Below are 22,245 nucleotides of genomic sequence, written 5' to 3'. Positions count from 1 at the left end.
AAAATACTGCATATTACCACAGATACTTGGGCATTTTCTAACAATCTAAGGGAACCCACGACTTGTCCATTTATTTTAATTCTTCTATTTAATTCTCCCATGAATTATATAAGCTCAGTTGTATAATAACTTTTATTATATTTTCTATAGAAATAGTAAGGCACAATGTTTACTTACACAATTAACATGCAGTCAGCACTGGGTAACTCAGAGACACAACTGTCAACAATTTTTGTTCAGAACTCATCTGCATGATACATAAAGTTTTCACTGCTGCTGTGACTCTGCAGACAAGCTTTCAAAGCTGGGCTCCCCACCAGTGGCATCAGAACCATAAGAGAAGCTTAAATAAAACAACAGATTTCTGTGCCCATACCCCCAAAATTCTGATTGAGAAAGTTTGAGGTAGGGCCTCTGAACCTCTCATTTCTGTGCCGAATACGAGACACTAGACCACCAGGGAGCTGCTGGATCTCTATTTTTGAAAGGCTCCCAGGGTGATTCTACATATGTACAATCAGGCTCTAAAATGCTGATGCAGAGCATGATCATTTTTTGACTGGATCTGGGTGACTGAGAATAGTGAAACCACAGTTAAAGCACATGTTTTTTTTTAGACCCTGAAATTACCGATTAGGTGATGGGTGTTGAGTTTGACAATAGAAAGCATTTCTCCAGTGTGGTCACGGCTTGAGAGAGCCATCAACTTTCCCCAGGTTGTGGATGGCCTCGTTATCCAGCAGTTCCTTCTTCTTGTCACTTGGTCTCACTGCGTTGTTCAGCATTGCTCTAACCACAGTCATCACTGGCACAGAGTGACCGCTGGCCCAAGATTCTGGTAAGGAGCCAAAGAACTTCCTAATCAACCATTCACCTGGGCGAGATTCTTGCCTGTCACATAATAGAACTCTAAAGAGAAAAAGAAGAGCAGAGGAAGAGATGGTAAATTGCATTCAGACCATACAGGATGTTACGGATTGAATTGTGTCCCCCCAAATTCATGAAGCGCTAATCCCCAGTGGGATCGTATTTGAAGACACACCTCTAGGGAGGTAATTAAGGTTAAATTAGGTCATAAGGATGGGACCCTAATCTGATAGGACTGGTATCCTTACAGAAAAGGAAGAGATATCAGATATTTCTCTCTTTCTCTCCACTCACACAGAAGAAAGACCATAGGAGGACACAGAGAGAAGAAGCAATGAATCAACAAGCCAGAAGAGAGGCCTCACCCAACACTAACCCTGATGGCACTTTGACCTTGGACTTGTAGCCTCCCATTCTGCAGTGTTAGTGTTATGGCAGCCCAAACACACTAATACAGTGCATAAATGGTTTTATTTGGGCACAAAGAGGATTTTAAAGAAGAAGGCAGCCAAAGCTACCCAGAAAATTTCAGACTATTCTGAACCTGGCACCACCAACCGTCTAGCCTTTCCTTCAAAGCTAAAAGTGGGTTCTTCAGAGAAGCAATCTCCCTCCAGCCAACTTCTTTCATATCTTAGAAATTTGTCAGCCTCTTCAAATGAAAAACCAGCTTCTAGGGAATAACCAACAGTGGTGTACTCTTAGGCAGTATGAATACTTACCCGGGCCTAAATATGGAGTAACGATCAAATTTTAACTCTTCAACCCTAGCTTCCACTTCTCCCTGTTAACAACAAAAAAAAAAACATCTTTAGTATTTAATCAAGACCAACTTGCTGTAGTGCTTAAGAGAGAAAAACAAGAATAACTTGGGGTTTTGAAGACAATCTACTTCTGCAGGTCTCAATACTAGTTAATATCCTCCCCCAGATTTTTAGATTCCAGAGAGTCTGGGAAGTTAAGGAAGAGATCAGTTAATCCTGATATGTAGTAGAGAGTGAAAAAAGATGCACCGAATGGGTAAATGGCTGCATAGTCAGTCCAGCCTGTCATGGGACCTACTGAAACAGATCCAGAGAATGACATGTTAGGAGTTCAGCCATAAAAGAACTGTCCGTCACTCCAGAATCAGTGCTGCAGGCCAGGGGACCTTAACCTTTTTTGGCTTCCAGGTAGTTTCAGGAGGTCAGAAGAACCACAGACTCCCTTGTATGACTCACTTCCTAACAAAACCCACCACATTTCAAGAGACAGAGCATCTAGATGAGGCTTTAAATTAAATTTGTTGAACAATCCATGAATTTTCACGCCAAGCATCTCTATAAACAGAAATGCCAGAGAAGCTCGGCCACAGGGATGTTTAAAAGGCCTATGAACTAAGCAGCCTGCTCGCCGCCTCCTTCTCAGCCTGTTCATACCATTCATTTGGCACTTAACCTACAGCACTGTATAATCTGCAGTAATACATTTTAATCAATATATTTAAAAAATACAATACATTTTAATCAATGCATTAAAAAGTTTTTCAGTGAATGCTTTTTTAATACATTCACAGAAGAGTTGTCCCACCTTCACCACAATCTAAATTTAGACTATTTCATCACCCCAAAAGAAACCCCATACCAATTAGCACTCACTCCCATCCCCTCCCACAAGCCCTAGCCAACCACTAATCTTTCTGTCTCTATAGATATGCCTATCCTGGACATTTCCTATAAATTAAGTCATGTAAGTTGTGGCCCTTTGTAACTGGCCTCTCTCATTCAGCATAATGTTTTCAACGTTCACCCATGCTATAATATGTCATTTCTTTTCATAGTTAAATCAATGTTATTTTGTAGGTATATGCCACATTTTATTCATCCATGCATCAGCTGATGGATATTTGAGTTGTTTCTACTCTTTGTCTATGATGAATAATGCTTCTATAAACATTCATATGTAAGTTTTTATGAGGGTGCGTTTCTTAGTTGGCTTTTTACAAAGATGTGTTTTGTCTCTATTAGCAACATGTGTACAAGAGTACCAGGCTGAAACTGCTATTCTTAGAAAGGTCTGCTTGCCAGGTTGTCCTTTGGCCTGTGTCTGGGAACTCAGATTTTAGGAGTGTTCCCGTCATTAGCTAACTGATAAGGGTACTTTACTATGCCTAAACTATTTGTACAAACAATGTGGTTTATGCTGAACACTTGCTTTCCTTCTGGAAGTCTGTAATTTTTTTAGGCTGAGGGTGCCTACGTGACTGACCCCCATCAAAACCCTGGACTCCTGAGCTCAGGTGAATTTCTCTGGTAGGCAATACTCATTGCTGGAGAAATGAAACACGTGTAACTCCACTGGCAGAAGACCCTTGGAAGCCTGAACCTAGATTCCTCCAGAGCTCACTCCATGCACTTCTTTTTCCCTGCACTGACTCTGCTTTATATTCTTTCACTGTAATACATCATGGCTGTGAAGATAACTATATGGCAGTCCTGGGAGGCCTTCTAGCACAATCCCAAACTTGGGGCTGGTTTTGGGGATCCCCCCAAACAAGGAGATTATAATTCCTTGAGGACAAGAACCATACCCAATAATAACATTTAATCTACTCTGGAAAAGTTTAAGTATCACTGCCTCAAAGTCTCTTCTAATGCTAAGATTCTGAGCTGATCTTCAAGACCAGGGCTGCAACATCTCATTTCATGATGACTAGATAATCAACAGAGGGGAAGACACTGGAAATTATCTTTCAAATCACTCCTGTTTACTAAATATATCTGCAAAAAAGCAGTCCCTGTAGTTATAAAAAATGCATAATATAATGCATTTAATGCATTTTGGCATTACTTAGCATTTTATATTATTTAGTATTGCCAATTAGCCAGGGTTCTCCAAAGTATACAAAAGATAGAAACATGCACAAACCTTGACTTGCAGGTATAAAAAATTGCTCGACTTATCAGCTCCCTTAGAGGATAGCAAGTTGAAATGTTTGCACCCTCCAGCCTTGGCCAGCTCTGCAGACTTCAGGACATAATCACGATCAACACGAACAAATCCCTCCTAAGGGTGAAAAGGATGTGAGTTATTTCCAAAAAGCTGTGAGTTCATCTTAAAGATTACTTATCAGCTTGGGGGGCAGGTTAAGAGTCCTTGCAGGGGGGTGGGGGGGTGGACGAGGATGGGGATCCAAATAAAATGCATCCAAAAAAACACGAATGTCAGGCTTAGACCCTGGGAATGGCTCCAATATGATGCTCAGGATAGATGTACCAGCTTTAGTAGCAAGGCCAGACTGCAGAAAAAACAAGGACAATGACGCTGAAACACAGACACCAAGAAAATCTGCAAGGAGCAAAAGGAAAAATAATATCAGGCTGAGAAACCGGGTTTCTTGTTGTTGTTTTTTAAATATTTTATTTATTTATGAACTTGGCTTCACCAGGTCTTTAGTTGTGGCGTGCGGGATCTTCATTGTGGTGTACAGGATCTTTGTTGTGGCATGCAGAATCTTTAGTTGAGGCATGTGGAATCTTTAGTTGTGGCATGCGGGATGTAGTTCCCTGACCAGGGATCAAACCCGGGCCCCCGGCACTGGGAGCACAGAATCTTAACTGCTGGACCACCAGGGAAGTCCCCGAGAAACTGTTTTTAGTCTCACATTTCTTTGTCCTTAATCCTTTACAACCCTACCACCCTCTCTCTGTTTTCTCTATTTTTTTGTGTGTCAACTCTAACATAGCAGGGTCTCACAGGGTGGCTGAGAACACTACCCACGCACTATGAGAACAAAGTCTATCTAATTTCCAATTTTTGTGTATGTTTTACAACATACTTCACACGTTAGTAAGGAGTACATCTGCAATTTTTTTTTTACTGACAGGTATATAATCAAGAGTGTTTGGAGGGCCTCCCTGGTGGCGCAGTGGTTGGGAGTCCGCCTGCCGGTGCAGGGGATACGGGTTCGTGCCCCGGTCTGGGAGGATCCCATGTGCCGCGGAGCGGCTGGGCCCGTGAGCCATGGCTGCTGAGCCTGCGCGTCCGGAGCCTGTGCTCCGCAACGGGAGAGGCCGCAGCGGTGAGAGGCCCGCATACCACAAAAAAAAAAAAAAAAAAAAAAAAAAAAAAAAAGAGTGTTTGGAGACCCCTGGTCTAGACTCAGTCCAGTGAGGGTAGCGGTTGGGTCTTTCCTAATTCACATCTCAGCATCAGTACATGCCCAGCACATGGCAGGTGCTCCAAAAATATCTGAATGAATGAATAAAAGTCCAGCGAAAGCAGAGAAAAGGTAAATCCAATTAGGAAAAAAAAAAAAAAAAAAAAGAACTAAGTGGCAATCAAAGGAAGAGGGGAGAGGATGGTGCAAACAAGAGAATACAGACTGATTTCCAGGGCCTAAGTGAAGGATACCGGCCTGTACCCAGACTAGGGAATTCCATGTAGTAACAGCTTCTTGGGACCACCACAAAGTCTGGCACCCTCAAACTTGGTACAGCTGAAGAGCAGTCTAAAGTCTACTGAAGCTGAACTTCATGGGTACCCACAATTATATAATGAGGTTTCATATAATAAGGATGCCAAATCTGAAGACTGGATTACTACCCCAGTGATTTTCTTTAAATTAAAAATCTGCCCTCTGGTAGTTACTGACCCTAAATGTTGTATTTTGTATGGAGATATGTATCTTTCATAAGATAGATAGAAGGCACCTTAGGAAACATCACGCCTAACCCCCTCACTGTGGAGATGTGACAACAAGGTCCAGCGATCCAGGAACTACTGGCTAATAAGTGAGGGAGCTGAGAGCAGAGTGCAAATTCCTGACTCTACGCCGTGCTCCCCATTGTACTCATGTTCCTTCTTACCTCACACCATCACCAGCTAATAACAGAACTAATTCATAACTGTGGTAGGCAGAATAATGGCCCCTCAAAGATGTCCATGCCCTAATCCCCATACCTGTGAACGTGTTGGAGGCTACATGGCCAAGGGGAATTAAGGTTGCAGGTGGAATTAAGGCTGCTAATCAGCTGACTTTGAAAAAGGTTATTCTGTAGTATTCAACTGGGCCCAATGTTATCACAAGAGTCCCTACAGTGGAAAAGGGAAGCAGAAAAGGAGGCTGGAGTTAGGCAACGTGAGTAGCACTTGATCCTCCATTGCTGGCCTTAAAGATGGAGGAAGGGACCATGAACCAAGATATGCAGGTGGTCTTTAGAAGCCAGAAAAGGTAAAGAAAATGGATTCTCCCCTAGAGCCTACATAAGGAAATCAGCCCTGTAAACACCTTGATTTTATCTCAGCCAAGTCCACATCGGACTGCTAACCTATAAAATTGTAAGATGATAAACTTACGTTGTTTTAAGCCACTAAATTTGAGGCAATTTGTTACAGCAGCAATAGGAAACTAATACAGAATTCAATTCTAAAACAAGGGGCCCAAGCAAACTTCTCAAACTTTGTATTGAAGTAGATCATAAAAGAAAAGTAAATATATTCTAAGTATAGAGCTGGCTATAAACTGTTCATAAACTAATAAACATCTTCTGCAACCAGCTCCCAGATCCAGAAACAGAGCACCACCGTTACCCCAAAAGCCTGTCTCGTCCTCTCTTCTTATCACTTACAGAGCATTTTTAACTATGTCCACAACCTGCAGGGCAGTGTTGTTCCTCTTTCTTTTTTTTAGGTAATATAAACTTAACTCTTAGCCGGGAATCATCCCCATCTCCTTCTGTGTTGTAGACTTTGACATTCAATCCTAATAACGGACTCAGCGACCTGTCCTACATACTGATTGAAACTCATGTTGTTGCTTTCTTAAATCAGTGTGCAGCAAACCAGTTTTAATACTCAGCACATCCTGAGAGTGGGCTGTGATTGATCTCCTCAGAGCCATTCTCTGGATTGAGATTTTTACATGTGCTCAAAATGTGCCAAGAAAAACAACCCAAAACGACATCAAAAAATTCTAAAACACTCTATTTCTCTTCCACATCTATTTTCTTCCCCTCACTCCAATTCACCAGAACTCTGATTTTGATAACAGGTTCATTATTCCCAATAAAATTACATCGCTGACTAGTGAAATAAATTCCTTTCTGTTGCTGCTGCTGGTTTAGCACTATTTCTTGGAAGGATTATTAGAGTTGTCTCTGTTAAAATGTTTCTTCTTTCATCAGCGTCTTTAAAAATACGGGAAAGCTTCAGCCAATCACAAGGCTCTAGACCGACGCTGTCCCTCTCACTTAATCCAGGGCCAGTGAAGGGATAATTTGATTAAACTGAGACCCCAATTTATCTGGCTTTAGTTCTGGATCAACCTCTCCTTAATAGAGTCCTGCCGTCTCCAATTGTTTGATGAAAATTAAAGTGACATAAATACCATGGGACTTTTTCAATGTGATTAGTCAGCTAAGGCACATCAATACCACCCCAGCCATCAGCCTCTGGCGTCCCTCCTTTCACCCGCCTGGCGAAGGACTGACAACGGCTCCATGCAGGACGAGCACCCACGCTGCTGCAGAGACCCTCACACTTAGCCCATCATCCCTGCTCAATGGGTCCTGTCGACAAGGTGCCCATACCTTTCTCCACTGCTGTTCTCTGGACAAAGCTCAATACTGTCTTATTAGCAATCAATGGCTGTTAATCCAAAACGATTTCACAAATCCTCTGAGCCCTCAAGCTGACTATAAATACGCATCATTCCAAGCCCACAAACTTTGAATTTCACGTCCCCCACCCTGATGCGTGGCCTTTTAACTGGTGAATGAAACTCAAAAGCAAAGGGGTCAATGGCTTTCAAGGACTCAGAAACCAAACTTAAACGTGGACCCCGGACACTTACTCAGAGATACTGACACACGCTGATTTTCTCTGGAGTGAGGAAGACTCCCTTTATAGATAGAAAGGAGCTATCTTTAAGATCTTATTATTGAACCCTTTCTTGTTCTCTAGCAGCTCAAATAAAAGAATAGAAGAACAAACTAAAACAAGCTACTCCATATCCCAGAAACACAATTTTCAGAAAAACCATATTTAGTTTCCCCAACCATATGGCAGAAAAAAAAGATGTCTCTTCTGAGAGCATTAAGTCCATTATGTCTTTGTGTCTTTATGATTCCACAGTTGGTGTGTTTTACTCTAAGACAGGAATCGGAGTCCTTCTAGAAAAAGGAAATGATTAAATAAATTCCCACTATAAATTTCCTTTCCCAGCACCTGCTCAAAAAAATAAACACAATATACTGATATGACACAGCAGAGATGTCTTCATGGGCTCTACAAACACCTAGGGAGACAAATTCTCTAATTATTCTTTATTTTAAGTCTTATGAAAATCCAAAGCTACTAAGTATTCCTTCTAATATTCTTTACCAATGCCTGCAAACTGGGAACACTGTGGCTTAAAAACAACTCATCCTGACAAGGTATTTCAGCACTGACAAGCAAGCAGGCAGGAATGAGTCAAGGTCAAGAAGACCCTTTTCCAAGAAGGGAGGATTTCATTCTGCAAAGGGTCCCACTTGGCCATATTTCTGCTTCAGATTCTTTCTCCTTCACTCCCTTTTCAATTCAACCCTATAAATTAGACTAGAAAACAAAGACACTGACAACAAATGGTATGACCTGAGACCCCATTTATTTGTGTCCTGGAGGGCATGTCTATATTTGATGTACAGAGGGAGAACCAAGATCTTGGTTAGAGAAAGAGCTCTGGATAGAAAAATAAAATCTTATAGATACAGAGGATTCCTGAGTCAATCTCTATGTTATCACACATGTTTTTCCATTTGGGGCATTCCTTTCTTTGTGTTTTGAAAGTCAGAGAGTTCTGCAGGCCAAAGGGGCTTCGGTGGTCACCACCCTCTCAGTACAGACAAGGAGACAGGGGCCCACAGGAGCTAACCAGCATACCCAAGGTCCCATAGCCATTTGTTACCCAAACAGAGGCTATGATCTGGGTCTCATAAAACATCTGGGACCTCACCACTTCACAAGTCCCCTCCTAGACATCAAATAAAATAGTATAGGTGACAACAGGGGTTGGCAAACATTCCCTATAAAGGGTGAGATAGTAAATATTTTCCAATTTGCAGGCCTCTATTGCAATTACACAGCTCTGCCATCATGGTGCAAATGTAGCCACTAATAATATATAAAGTAATGAGAATGTTCCAATAAAACTTTATTTATGGATTCTGAAATGTGAATTTCTTATATTCTCATGTGTCATGACACATTAGTCCTCTTTGAAAATTTTTAACCATTTAGAAATATAAAAACATTCTTATTACCACTGATGAAATAGATGCAAAATCCTCAACAAAATACTAGCCAACAGAATCCAACAACACATTGAAAGGACCATACACCATGATCAAGTGGGATTTACCCCAGATATGCAAGAATTCTACAATATATGCAAATCAATCAGTGTAATACACCATATTAACAAACTGAAGAATAAAAACCATATGATCATCTCAATAGATGCAAAAAAAGCTTCTGACAAAATTCAACACCCATTTATGATAAAAACTCTCCAGAAAGTGGGCATAGAGGGAACCTACCTCAACATAATAAAAGCCATATACGACAAATCCACAGCAAACATCATTCTCAATGGTGAAAAACTGAAAGCATTTCCTCTAAAATCAGAAACAAGATAAGGATGTCCACTTTCACCACTATTATTCAACATAGTTTTGGAAGTCCTAGCCACAGCAATCAGAGAAGAAAAAGAAATAAAAGGAATACAAACTGGAAAAGAAGAAGTAAAACTGTCACTGTTTGCAGATGACATGATATATACATAGAGAATCCTAAAGATGCCACCAGAAAACTACTAGAGCTAATCAATGAATTTAGTAGAGTAGCAGGATACAAAATTAATGCACAGAAATCTCTTGCATTCCTATACACTAACAACGAAAGATCTGAAAGAGAAATTAAGGAAACAATCCCGTTAACCATTGCAACAAAAAGAATAAAATACCTAGGAAAAAACCTACCTAAGGAGGTAAAAGACCTGTATACAAAAAACTATAAGACACTGATGAAAGAAATCAAAGATGACACAAACAGATGGAGAAATATACCATGTTCTTGGATTGGAAGAATCAATACTGTGAAAATGACTATACTACCCAAAGCAATCGACAGATTCAATGCAATCCCCATCAAATTACCAGTGGCATTTTTTACAGAACTAGAACAAAAAACCTTAAAATTTGTATGGAGACATAAAAGACCCTGAATAGCCAAAGCAGTCTTGAGAAAGAAAAACGGAGCTGTAGGAATCAGACTCCCTGACTTCAGACTATACTACAAAGCTACAGTAATCAAGAGAGTATGGTACTGGCACAAAAACAGAAATATGGATCAATGGAACAGGATAGAAAGCCCAGAGATAAACCCATGCACCAATGGTCAACTAATCTATGACAAAGGAGGCAAGGATATACAATGGAGAAAAGACAGTCTCTTCAATAAGTGGCGCTGGGAAAATTGGACAGCTACATGTAAAAGAATGAAATTAGAACACTCCCTAACACCATACACAAAAATAAACTCAAAATGGATTAGAGACCTAAATGTAAGACTGGACACTATAAAACTCTTAGAGAAAAACATAGGAAGAACACTCTTTGACATAAATCACAGCAAGATCTTTTTTGATTCACCTCCTAGAGTAATGGAAATAAAAACAAAAATAAACAAATGGGACCTAATGAAACTTAAAAGATTTTGCAAAGCAAGGGAAACTACAAACAAGATGAAAAGACAACCCTCAGAATGGGAGAAAATATTTGCAAACGAATCAACGGACAAAGGATTAATCTCCAAAATATATAAACAGCTCATGCAGCTCAATATCAAAAAACAAACAACCCAATCAAAAAATGGGCAGAAGAGCTAAATAGACATTTCTCCAAAGAAGACATACAGATGGCCAAGAAGCACATGAAAAGCTGCTCAACATCACTAATTATTAGAGAAATGCAAATCAAAACTACAATGAGGTATCACCTCACACCAGTTAGAATGGGCATCATCAGAAAATCTACAAACAACAAATGCTGGAGAGGGTGTGGAGAAAAGGGAACCCTCTTGCGCTGTTGGTGGGAATGTAAATTGATACAGCCACTATGGAGAACAGTGTGGAGGTTCCTTAAAAAACTAAAAATAGAACTCCCATATGACCCAGCAATCCCACTACGGGGCATATACCCGGAGAAAACCGTAATTCAAAAAGAGTCATGTACCAGAAAGTTCACTGCAGCTCTATTTACAATACCCAGGACATGGAAGCAACCTAAGTTTCCATCAACAGATGAATGGATAAAGAAGATGTGGCACATACATACAATGGAATATTACTCAGCCATAAAAAGAAACGAAATTGAGTTATTTGTAGTGAGGTGGATGGACCTAAAGTCTGTCCTACAGAGTGAAGTAAGTCAGAAAGAGAAAAACAAATACTGTATGCTAACTCATATATATGGAATCTTTAAAAAATAATAATAATAAGTTCTGAAGAACCTAGGGGCAGGACAGGAATAAAGACACAGACATAGGGAATGGACTTGAGGACACAGGGACGGGGAAGGGTAAGCTGGGACGAAGTGAGAGAGTGGCATGGACATATATACACTACGAAACGTAAAACAGATAGCTAGTGGAAGCAGCCACATAGCACAGGGAGATCAGCTCAGTGCTTTGCGACCACCTAGAGGGGTGGGATAGGGAGGGTGGGAGGGAGGAGATATGGGGATATATGTATATGTATAGCTGATTCACTTTGTTATAAAGCAGAAACTAACACACCATTGTAGAGCAATTATATTCCAATAAAGATGTTAAAAATAAAAACTTTAAAGTGGAAAAAAAAAAAGACACATGCACTCCAATGTTCACTGCAGTAATATTTACAATAGCCAGGACATGGAAGCAACCTAAGTGCCCACTGACAGACGAATGGATAAAGAAGATGTGGTACATAAATACAATGGAATATTACTCAGCCATAAAAAGGAAAGAAATTGGGTTATTTGTAGAGACATGGATGGATCTAGAGACTCTCATACAGAGTGAAGTAAGTCAGAAAGAGAAAAACAAATATTGTATATTAACGCATATATGTGGAACCTAGAAAAATGGTACAGATGAACCTTTTTGCAGGGCAGAAATAGAGACACAGATGTAGAGAACAAACATATGGACACCAAGGGGGGAAAGTGGGGGGGTGAAGTGTGGGGGGGGGGGTGGGGGGATGGATTGGGAAATTGGGATTGATATATATACACTAATATGTCTAAAATAGATAACTAATAAGAACCTGCTATATAAAAAAATAAATAAAATAAAATTCAAAAATTCAAAAGAAAAAGAACTTTTAAAAATTAATTAATTAATTAATTAAAATACAAAAACATTCTTAGCTCAAGGGCTGTTCAAGAACAGGCAGGCTGTATTTGGCCCACAGTCTGTAGTTTACAAGCCCCTGGATTAGAAGAGTGTATCATTAGAATCAGAGGCCATGAGACTTTAATGATGTCTAACAAGTGTGACAGTGGCTGCATTCATCACATTAATGGCATCGTCCATTCAACAGGCTACAAGAGCCTGGACTTCTGGAGCCTGTGCCTACCAGGTGAGGAGACAAATGAAAAGGTGAAACTAAATCACACCCCCTCAAACTCACTAACCAAATCCTTCTCTTAACAAGGGGAAAGCACCATTCTCTGGCCCCTGTGAGGTTTTGCTCTTCACTTATGGCCAATGTAGATCTGGTTTTCAAAAGGTATTTCAACCTTCACTAGCACATAAGTTACTTACCAAAGCAAGGTGAAGGCTATCTGGGACAACAGTACCTGGAAACCCAGCAGGTGAAGAGGACTAATACCGTCTAATACATCCAGAAAGCAGGTCTGACAAGAAGAAAAGGTTGGCTGCATCAGAATCCCCCAGGAAGCATGTTAAAAATAGGCTTCCAACTTTAGAGATTCTGATCCAATAGATCTGGATTAGGGCCAAGTCACAAAGTCACTGCGTTCATTAGACAACTATGGCTTGTGAATGTGAAAAGAAAAAAGATTAGCATCTAACCAGCTACTGCTAAAGAAAATGGTTTTCCAAACAGCTGAAGAAAGCTAACAGACCTATCCCTAGCACCAGTGTCAAAAGAAATCTGGGTAGACTGAATTTTATGGGTTGCAACGTTACCCCCTCAAAATTCCTGTGTTGAAGTCCTAACCTCCAGTACCTCAGAATGTGACCTTATTTGCAGACGTAATTAGTTAAGATGAGGTCATTCCAAGTAGGGTGGTTCTTAATCCAGTTTGACTAGTGTTGTTATAATAAGGAGAAATTTGGACATAGCCAGAGGCACATAGGAAAAACACCATGTGAAGAGACACAGGGAGAAGGCAGCCATCTACAAGTCAAGGAGAGAAGCCTGGAAAAGATCCTTCCCTCTCAGCCCTCAGAAAGAACCAATGCTGACAACACCTCCACCTCAGACTTCTAGCCTTGGGAACTGTGAGACAGAAAATGTCTGTTGTTTAAGCCACCTTGATTATGCTTTTTTGTTATAACATCCATCCCCAGCAAATTAAACTGAAGGTCATAGGGACATAAGCGGGCTACTCACAGGATTTCAACACTGAGACAGAAACCCTGAATTTCTTGAAGTTGCTAAAGTAAAATGTGGGCTGCTCCAGTTACAAAACAGCTACAGAATGACACTAGGCTTGCCACCAGCTTGGCAATACCCATCTGATGCTCTCTTTGTTTTACAGAGAACGCTGCTGACCAGAATACCAGGTGGAGTGAGCTTGGAAATCTACATACCCTCCCCCACCCCACAAACAACTATTATTACCTAGCCACTTGTGAACTGTCACCTCTTTTAAACTGCCTGAAGTTATCACAGCCTCCAAACTTCATACTGCATCCAATCTAAATTACCTTCAAATTAAAAAAAAAAAAAAAAAGACTTTCTGGAGGAAATGTCAGCTTATTTTCTGTCACTATCCTCTTAAACCATTTAAGCCCTAACTTATTTCTGAGATTATACTTGGTTTACCAGTCTTTTCTCTTGCTCACTTGTTAATTACTTTTTATCTTTCCAAACTGATTTTGGAGAACAAAAGGTATTTAGTTGGGGGGTGGAGAACCAACTCCATTTAAAAAAATATTCTGGATAGGGAAGACATCCAACTCCTCTGATTAAAATTTCATTACGTGATTTGGATGCAACAAAGCAATTTAGAATTTCCCCTGGAGCGCCCTATAATGAGATTTGCCTTATGTCATGAAAATCAACTGCTCTATGCCTAATGCAGTAATGTTTTTAGTTTGCTGAGTCACCACCAAAGTCAGGTTAGCACTTGAGACAACGTAACCTACAGTGTACTAGAACAAAAGTTTTTCAGTGCTGTCAGAGGGCACATGCCTTGTGACTGTCCCTGGGACAGAAAAGACTGCAGGAGCTGATCAGCAGGAAAATGACCCTTCCTAGGAGAGATAATGTGCCAATTCCCGGGAGAGTCAACTTCTCGATAATCCACACTTCCCAGCACAGAGCTCAAAACTCAGATGTGTTCCCAAGGGCGCATGGTAGAAATACAGAAGATTTCGAAATTTGTCCCTACTGAAAGCATAAACAGAATTATTCTTTGGATCACCAGAAAGCCCAGAGAAATACATCTGAGCCTAACTCCTTGGTTGGTACAAACCAATAGTTCTGTGCTCTCCAAATGATTCTGATGCATGGGCCTGTTTATAAACCTATGGTAAGCCCCCATGGCAGCATCATGGTCCTGCATGTTTAATAGACATGTTTAACTCCAGCAAGTAAATTTTGTCAAAGGGATAAACTATAGTCAAGATATAAATTAAATAAGATGCACGTATTAACACTTGCCCAGGATCTACATAGTAAGCTCTGATTTCTAACTATGTAGTAAAATTTGACTTCTAGAGGCCGAAGCAATTTAGAACATCATTAAAAAAAGAATAAAATGCGTGTTAGGACAGTTCTGCGTCAGTTAAGGCTGAATCACCATTGGGGTTGAATCATCGCTGGAGGCTGAGTCATCATCACCGGAGGCTAGCTGAATCATGCCTCTGTTCTGATGTTCTAGCCCAGAAGTTTAAAGCTTGGCATGAAAACAGGTTGAAGCAAATCACTCAAGTGACAGAGAATGCTTTAAGTTTAAGACATTTATAAAGAAACCAAAAAAACTTACTGCTAAGAGCATGAGCCAGTTACTTTTACTCAGACATAATGGTTTGCGTAAGTCAGGGCAAGTAGTGACCACGATATCTGCAAAAGGCAAGACCATGTAAATATTTATGACATCTCCAGCACACAGGCCTGAACTCAAGGATTATGCTGAAGGAAAGATGAACTTATAAGTACTATTCAAAGTATAGCAAAGGCTAGGGCAGTATATGGAATCTTAAATGATAAGAGCTAATTTACACTTAAGCACAGCAAATATAAAGCAAAAGATGGAGCAAAAATGGAATCTTTGACATTACTGACCAGAGAAAAGGGAAAAGGGTAGATTCCTTCCTTACCACCCCAGCTTTCTTTCTGGTGGTACCCAGGCAACAGAATCCAACATCATGACCTTGAAAGGCAGAAGCGTAGTCATCCAATTTCTCAAAGTCCACTACTTCTTGATTCTAGACAACAAAGACATAGCTGTATATTACTCGATGTTATTAAAACAAAACAAAAGAAAAAAACAGACAAAAATACCCCCTCTAGATTTAAAGAATAAATGACAGGACATTACTAAAGAGTCCACCCACTTAACATCAAATTTTGCAAGCTCATTTTCTCCCACCAAAAAGCAATTAATCTGAATTCAAAAATCAACAATGTACTTATACGTCCACAGTACACACAATTGGACTAGGTGTGATCTAGAGCTCTAAAGTCAGGTTCAGTTATACTTTTCTCTCTGGAAAAATAAAAGACCTGTCTGTATACTACCAGGAGAAATACCAATGAGGTATATGTTGGCGAAGGAAATGGTGTTTGGAGTCTCAAAACCTAGGTTTGAGTCTTGAGTCTGCTACTTACTAGGCATGTTAATAATTTTGGCCAAGTTACTTATATGTCCCAGTTTCTTCAGCAGTAAAATGTGAACGATAATCTTTCCCTCAGTCTACACCATGACCCACCTGCATTAGAATCAGTCAGCATGTGCTTGACAAAAAGGCATATTCCTAGGTCTCACAGCAATACTCCTGAATCAGAAACTGCACTTTTAATAAGCACCCTTGGTAATTCTCATGCCCATGGAAATTTAAGAACCTCCATCTAACCTCTTAAGTTTGTTGTGAAGCTTAAAAAAGAAAAGTTTGGGAAGTTCCCATCATTCAGGACTTTAAATAAAATGTTGCTTTCCCTCTCTACTATTGACTCTTTCAAAAGCATTTTCCTGGCACCATACACAATGCTGAAGAAAAGTATGTTTACAAAAAGTGCCTGACCAAAAGAGGCGCCACCAAAACTCAACTGTCAAAGCACAGAACGCGATTTCAGTTTCTAATGACCACAGGTGTCTGACACACCCCCACGAAGCCAGGCGATGAAGATCACATATTACCTGCCTAAGTCTGAACAAAGATGTCCATTTTAACAGAAAAGTCCTGAGGGACCAAAGACATATGCAAAGTGACCTGATCATGGACCTGCAGGAGTCATGAACATGTATTTGTGAGACTGTTTGTTATTTGGAATGTTCTACCTGTGGGTCCAGGTTGGGGGGGGGCGTGTCTCAGAATTACACTATAGTTTAATTTATTGCAGTTCACAAATAACTCCATTTACAATGGGAAAGGAACCTCCACCAAGCTCAGGTTTCAAATATTTAGGGGTTAACACCAGACTGAAGTCTGGTCTATCAGTGGGTTAACCACGAAAAGTGTAAGTGACAGGAAAGGGACTATTGCACTTACAGACACAAGCCTGCAGCCCTGAGAAGTCAGGCAGGGCAAATTCTTGTAGGTGAATAACCCCACCTCTCAGCGCCATAGACCTTTCCCCCTCTGCAAAGCAATTTCTGATTCGCTAACTTTAGTGTGTAGTGGACAGGTAGACAAAACAAGCAATGGGGTTGAGAAAATTACCCAAGGTCACAGGGCTTTTTTTTCTAGAAGCCAGCTTAAAGGACCCTGGAAGCATGGCTCTTCTCTGTCTCCCTAGACCCCCTTACACTTAGGCCCCATTTTATGGGGACATAGCCTGAGAAAAGGGCTTTGTCCAAGGCCTGGCAGTGAGGGGGAGGCCCACCTGGACCTACAATCCAGCTTCCAGTACGGCCTCTCACAGACCAATCGAGGTCACGCTCTGAACACCTCCTGCCGCCATTGCAGGGCAATGTTCAGCCTTGCAGCATAAAATATGCTCACTCTGAAGAACCACTGCGGGTACATTTTTGAGTCCCAGCTCAAATACCCACCACGTTTTTATAAGCTTCCTCGTCGAAGGTGAGCTTCCTCCGGCCAATCAGCGTGACTTTGGAGAACAGGCCCTGCTCCAGGATTTCTTTCAAGAGCACTCTGCCGGTTTCCCCGCTGGCACCCAAAATAAAGACGGATTTATTCTGCATCCTGAAGTCTTCCCGAAGCCTCGGTAGCGCTTCTGTCTCGGCCACGCTACAGAAATAATATTAACAGGTGCTGGTCTCGGGATATTTAAAGGGACAGCCGTGCTTACCCTGGGAACAAAGGTTATTTGTTCTGGAGGAAGATACGGTTATTCTCTGCAGTCTGGGCGCGGGGGAAAGTGCAGAGTCACCCTCAGGGCGGGGCGCCGTATTGGTTCCCCGCTTCTGAGCCAAACCCACACCTTGCAAGGGGCTGGAACAAGGAATGCGCCCGGGTACCAGGAGGCCTAGTTCCCCCACGGTGTCCCCGACTCCGGCCCCTCCTGCCTCCGCCCGCAGGGGCGCGGAGCCCAGCTTGGTCCCTCACGCGGAGGGTTTACCTGGAGCCGGCCCCCGGCCCCGCGTCCTCAGGCTGCAGCAGGAGCAGCGCGACCACCAGCGCCGCCGCCGCCGCCACCGCCGCGCTCAGGGCTCCGGGCCGGGACATCCGGCCATCCCTCACGCCAGGCGCTTTCCTCCCCTAGCCCGACTCTGCGGGGGCCCTCCCCGGTCCGCGCCTACCCGACTTCGTCTTCCGGGTGACTTTGCTCTATCGCTGCTCACCCCGCCCACAGGGGCGGGATGTGGAGGGGTGGCCCGCGCGTGGACCAGAGAGTGCCTGGGCGCCGGCGAGGGGGGGCCCAGAGCACGTGCGCAGCACTAGGCTAGGTAGGAAGCTCGGAGACCACTTCCTAAATATCGGGAATTTCCGGAACCTTCTCCCCGGCGTTCTCCCTCACCACCTGGGCTGAGCTCGCCCTCATCCAAGGCCTCAGCCAATAGCCTTGATCTTCGTTGATCCCTTTCTAAAACCTGTAATGTCAACTGTGTGTTGGACATCTTCATCTTGAATTCACCACATCAAAACGTAACCCTTCCCTTCTAACCACCCCAAACAGCAATAAAACCAGTCTACTCCTTGCCTCTCTTCAGTGTCACTGTCCCTATTCGTCTGCACAATCTTCATTCACCCCTTCCCTCTCAAGTCAGAAATTCGGACTGTCACCTTTGATTCCTTTCTCCGCCTTACCACATTCTAGATTAATCACCAAGGCCTACTATCTTCTCTGCCTTTCAAATATTCTCTCATGTAATTCAAGTTCTCTCTGTATCTCACCAGTACAACTGGTTTCCCCGCTCAGGTTCTAGATGGCTGAGCCAGGGCGACCTTCCACACCTGACCTCCTGTTCACTCTCCAGAGCCAAGATCCGTGGTTTAGAACACAACTATCTACACTGGGCCCATCCTGGATCCTGAAAGTCCTGGACACGAGTTAGGATCACACACCAGAATCTGAACAACACAGATAGTGTTGTGGACATTGGTCATTTTTGGCTGCCCAGCATTCAAACATATCTTATTATAGGGAATTCCAAAATAAGTGGGAGACAGGGCCCTACCTGCCACTCTAGAAGCCAAGTGAAATACGTTCCCCCTCCCAGCTCCTAGAAGATTATTATATGTAGGTGAGATCTAGACTCAGCCAATCAGACACTCTCATCCAGGTTTTTTTTACTTTGGGGGGAGTAATAAAAAGATGCAGTGGAAAACTGAGATAGAGTTTGGTTGGGTGGAGCAAAGATACAGGATAATGGCATCGTGGGATCTGCCAGTGATCTGATTGTCTGATTGTTTCTGTTTTGCTTCCTTTAATTCCTGCCTGTTTTCAAAGCCTGTTTGTTATACTTCCTGTTATTCCTGCAATAATTTCATTTTCTGCTTAAGCTACTTTCTGTTGCTTGCAGTCAAAAACCTTGACTAATACAGAGCAGAGTGGTTTGTTCCACATTGGCCTGCCACAGTGCCTGAACTCTTCCCTTTGAGCTCCTAACGATTTTCTACTAAAATGCAGCTGAAAATCTTGTCATCTAACACTGTCTCAAGATTTCATTCATCAAATCTGTTGCACTTATTTTCTTTTTTAAAAAATTGTAGCATAATTAATATACAATAAAATGCACAGGGGCTTCCCTGGTGGCGCAGTAGTTGAGAGTCCGCCTGCTGATGCAGGGGACACAGGTTCGTGCCCTGGTCCGGGAAGATTCCACATGCCGCGGAGCGGCTGGGCCCGTGAGCCATGGCCACTGAGCCTGCACATCCGGAGCCTGTGCTCCGCAATGGGAGAGGCCACAACAGTGAGAGGCCCACGTACCGCAAAAAAAAAAAAAAAAAAAAAAAAAAATGCATGAATGCAAAAGGTTCAGTTCCACGATTTTAAACAATTGTGCATACACCTAGGTAATCACTACCTAAAACAAGATACAGAACATTTCTTTCACCCCACAAAGTGCCTTCAATCCCTCCACGTCCCAGAGGCAACCACCTTCTGATCTATCAATACAGATTAGTTTTGCCTGTTATAGAACTTCACTAAATAGAATCATACAGCATGTACTCTTTTGTGTCTCCAGTTTTTTTTTGCTCAAAATAATGTTTTTAAGATTCACCTCTATTGTTTATAGGGCTGCGTTATGACCTTCATGGGTCCTAGGGACTTCATGGGCCCCTTCCTTCATAAAAAATAAAATTTAAAATGTATCTCTTATAACTGTGTTACTATAATGACAAATATATCCATCTTATGTAATAAAATATTTTCTTCAACCTAAAAGTTCATTTTTTTCCGATTTTAAAAGAAATTAAAACATTTTCGTGGGCCTGGGCTCTGTGCCTACTATGCTGAATGGGTAAGTGAACCCTGGTTGATGTATAAGCAGTTTGTTCATTTTTATTGCTGAGCAGCAGTCCAGTGTATGACTATCCCAATACATCTTTAATCATTCTCATATGGATGGATATTTAGTCTGTTTCTTGTTTTTTGCTCCTATGACTAAGGCTCCCATGAACATTCTTGTACCAGTGGACATATGTTTTCATTACTCTTAGGTTAATACCTAGGAGAGGAATGACCAAAGAGTTCACTAAGGTGGGTGCACTATTTTATTCTCCCACCCACTTGGTATCAATCAATGGTGAAAATCAATCTTGGTAATTTTAGTCATTCCAGTGGATGGTAAGTGGTCAAATGGCTCATCTTTCTTTTAACAACAGAGTCCTGAGTTTTATCAGACCACGTGGCTGACTATTTAGATTCTATATTTCCCAGCATCACTTGCAAGCTGATGTGACCATGTGACGATGTTTTAGCCAATGAGCTGCAAGCAGAGCTAATATGTGCATATTTGAATGATATTTTAAAAAGAAAGCTACCTGCTTTCCCTTCCCTTTCCCTTTCCTCCTTTCCTTAGGCCAGGATGTGAATGTGGTACAAGTGAGCCAGCTCTGACCATGTGGAGAAAGACACCCTAGAGGATGTCAGAGTAAGAAGCTGGAACCCGAGTCTCTGGATGACTTCATAGAACAGAGCTGCCTACCTACCCTGGACTGTCCGCCCACCTATGGGCTGTGGGAGAGAAGTCAACTTCTGTCGTGTTGGAGCCACTGTAATTGTGTCACAGCAGCTTAGTCAGCATTTTGCCTAATATAAGATGCTTTTAGTCAATCTTGTCAACGGATACTTACCGATTCTCTAATGTGAGCTAAATACTGTGGTAAGCACTATAGATTTTTCCAGGATGAATCAGATACCAGATAAACGTACTCTCACCTGAGACGGCAAGTTATGAATACTTGGGGAGCTAAATAAAAGTACAAGTTAACATTATCCAACATCTCCCAAACTTTCATAGGGTAACACATGCTAAATGCCAAATGAGTGGACAGACAAGGGATGGAAACTCAGAAAAAGATAAGCCTGTGGCTTTTCTTCTCTGACAGTTGGCTAGCATCAAGTCCCTGAGATAATGTGACACACCCTAGGCTACTAGGGGGACAGGGCCACAAAATTTCAGGGCAAATGGGAGGGCAAACACATAACGGAAAAAGGCAAAGGGAACACAAGGAAGCTGGGGTAACATGGAAAGGTCCTGGGCCAGAAGACCTGCCTGCCAAGTCCAGGATTGACATTACCTTTGATTTAGATGAAGTTTCTTCATTTATTTGGCCTCCCTTTTCTTATCTATAAAATGGAAACTTTTATTATGTTTACTTTGCTCCAAGAAACAGAGACTCACTCATGGTAACTTGAGTAAAGATGGTGAATATTGTAAGGATACACATAGTGTGTAAAGGAGACAGAATCTCAGAGAGATCTGAAAGTAGGATCTGCTGTAAGATCGGGCCTCAGGGAGACTGGAACTGGAAAGTAGTTCTGCATTTAGGTCAAATGTAGGGTCTTTAGCATCAGGGATCCACGCATCTTCACTTTAGAGCCATATTTTTAGTGACACCTTAATAAAGACTTTCTGTTTCAAGCAATTGGAACACCAACTCAAAATGCTTTGAGCAAAAAAAGAAATACACTGACTCATATCATTGAAAGCGTCAGTGTGTGTGACAGCCTCAGACATCACTGGAGTCAGGCGGTCAGCCAGTGAGGTCAGGACTCAATCCCTCCACCTCCCTTGGCTCTGCTCTCCTTCACGTCCATCTTATTTTCAGAGCCACAAGATGACTCGAAGGCGGTGGGCAGCTCCAGCCTGTCATCCTCTGTTTTAGTCAAGGTCCAAGATAGGAAAGACATGGCACTCAAAGTGGGTAGTCTAAGGCAAGGGTACTAAATGGATGACGTTTCAAAGAGCAAAGGACAAGAGGGGATCAGTTACCAAAACTGAGACAGAGAGAGCTGTCTCACAGGACCTGTGACCTTCAGTAGAGGAACAC

General features: G+C 41.9%; 1 protein-coding gene across 1 annotated transcript; it reads right to left on the bottom strand.

Moving 5' to 3' along the window:
• Window positions 1-114: 114 nt before the first annotated feature.
• HTATIP2 (HIV-1 Tat interactive protein 2) lies at window positions 115-18,032 on the bottom strand. Its single transcript, XM_079708899.1, has 6 exons — window positions 17,864-18,032; window positions 17,337-17,532; window positions 15,442-15,549; window positions 3,775-3,912; window positions 1,590-1,651; window positions 115-909 (listed from the first exon to the last, which is right to left on the bottom strand). Exons 1-6 carry the CDS (start codon window positions 17,968-17,970, stop codon window positions 684-686), a joined length of 837 nt encoding a protein of 278 aa, XP_079565025.1. The 5' UTR covers window positions 17,971-18,032; the 3' UTR covers window positions 115-683.
• Between the last annotated feature and the right edge of the window lie 4,213 nt (window positions 18,033-22,245).

This window comes from Hyperoodon ampullatus (genome assembly GCF_949752795.1).
Source record: "Hyperoodon ampullatus genome assembly, chromosome: 7".
In the NCBI taxonomy this organism is placed as follows: domain Eukaryota; kingdom Metazoa; phylum Chordata; class Mammalia; order Artiodactyla; family Ziphiidae; genus Hyperoodon; species Hyperoodon ampullatus.
The sequence above is the reverse complement of the archived record's forward strand: the minus strand, read 5'-3'. Positions and strand labels throughout refer to the sequence as shown.

Excerpts from the sequence above, each read along its gene's own strand:
- HTATIP2 (XM_079708899.1), bottom strand. The coding sequence starts at position 17,970 with ATGTCCCGGCCCGGAGCCCTGAGCGCGGCGGTGGCGGCGGCGGCGGCG. Across the intron at positions 15,550-17,336 it reads AGGAAGCTTATAAAAACGTG|AATCAAGAAGTAGTGGACTT; the intron begins GTGGGTATTTGA and ends TTTGTTGTCTAG. Across the intron at positions 1,652-3,774 it reads TTTTATACCTGCAAGTCAAG|GGAGAAGTGGAAGCTAGGGT; the intron begins GTTTGTGCATGT and ends TGTTGTTAACAG.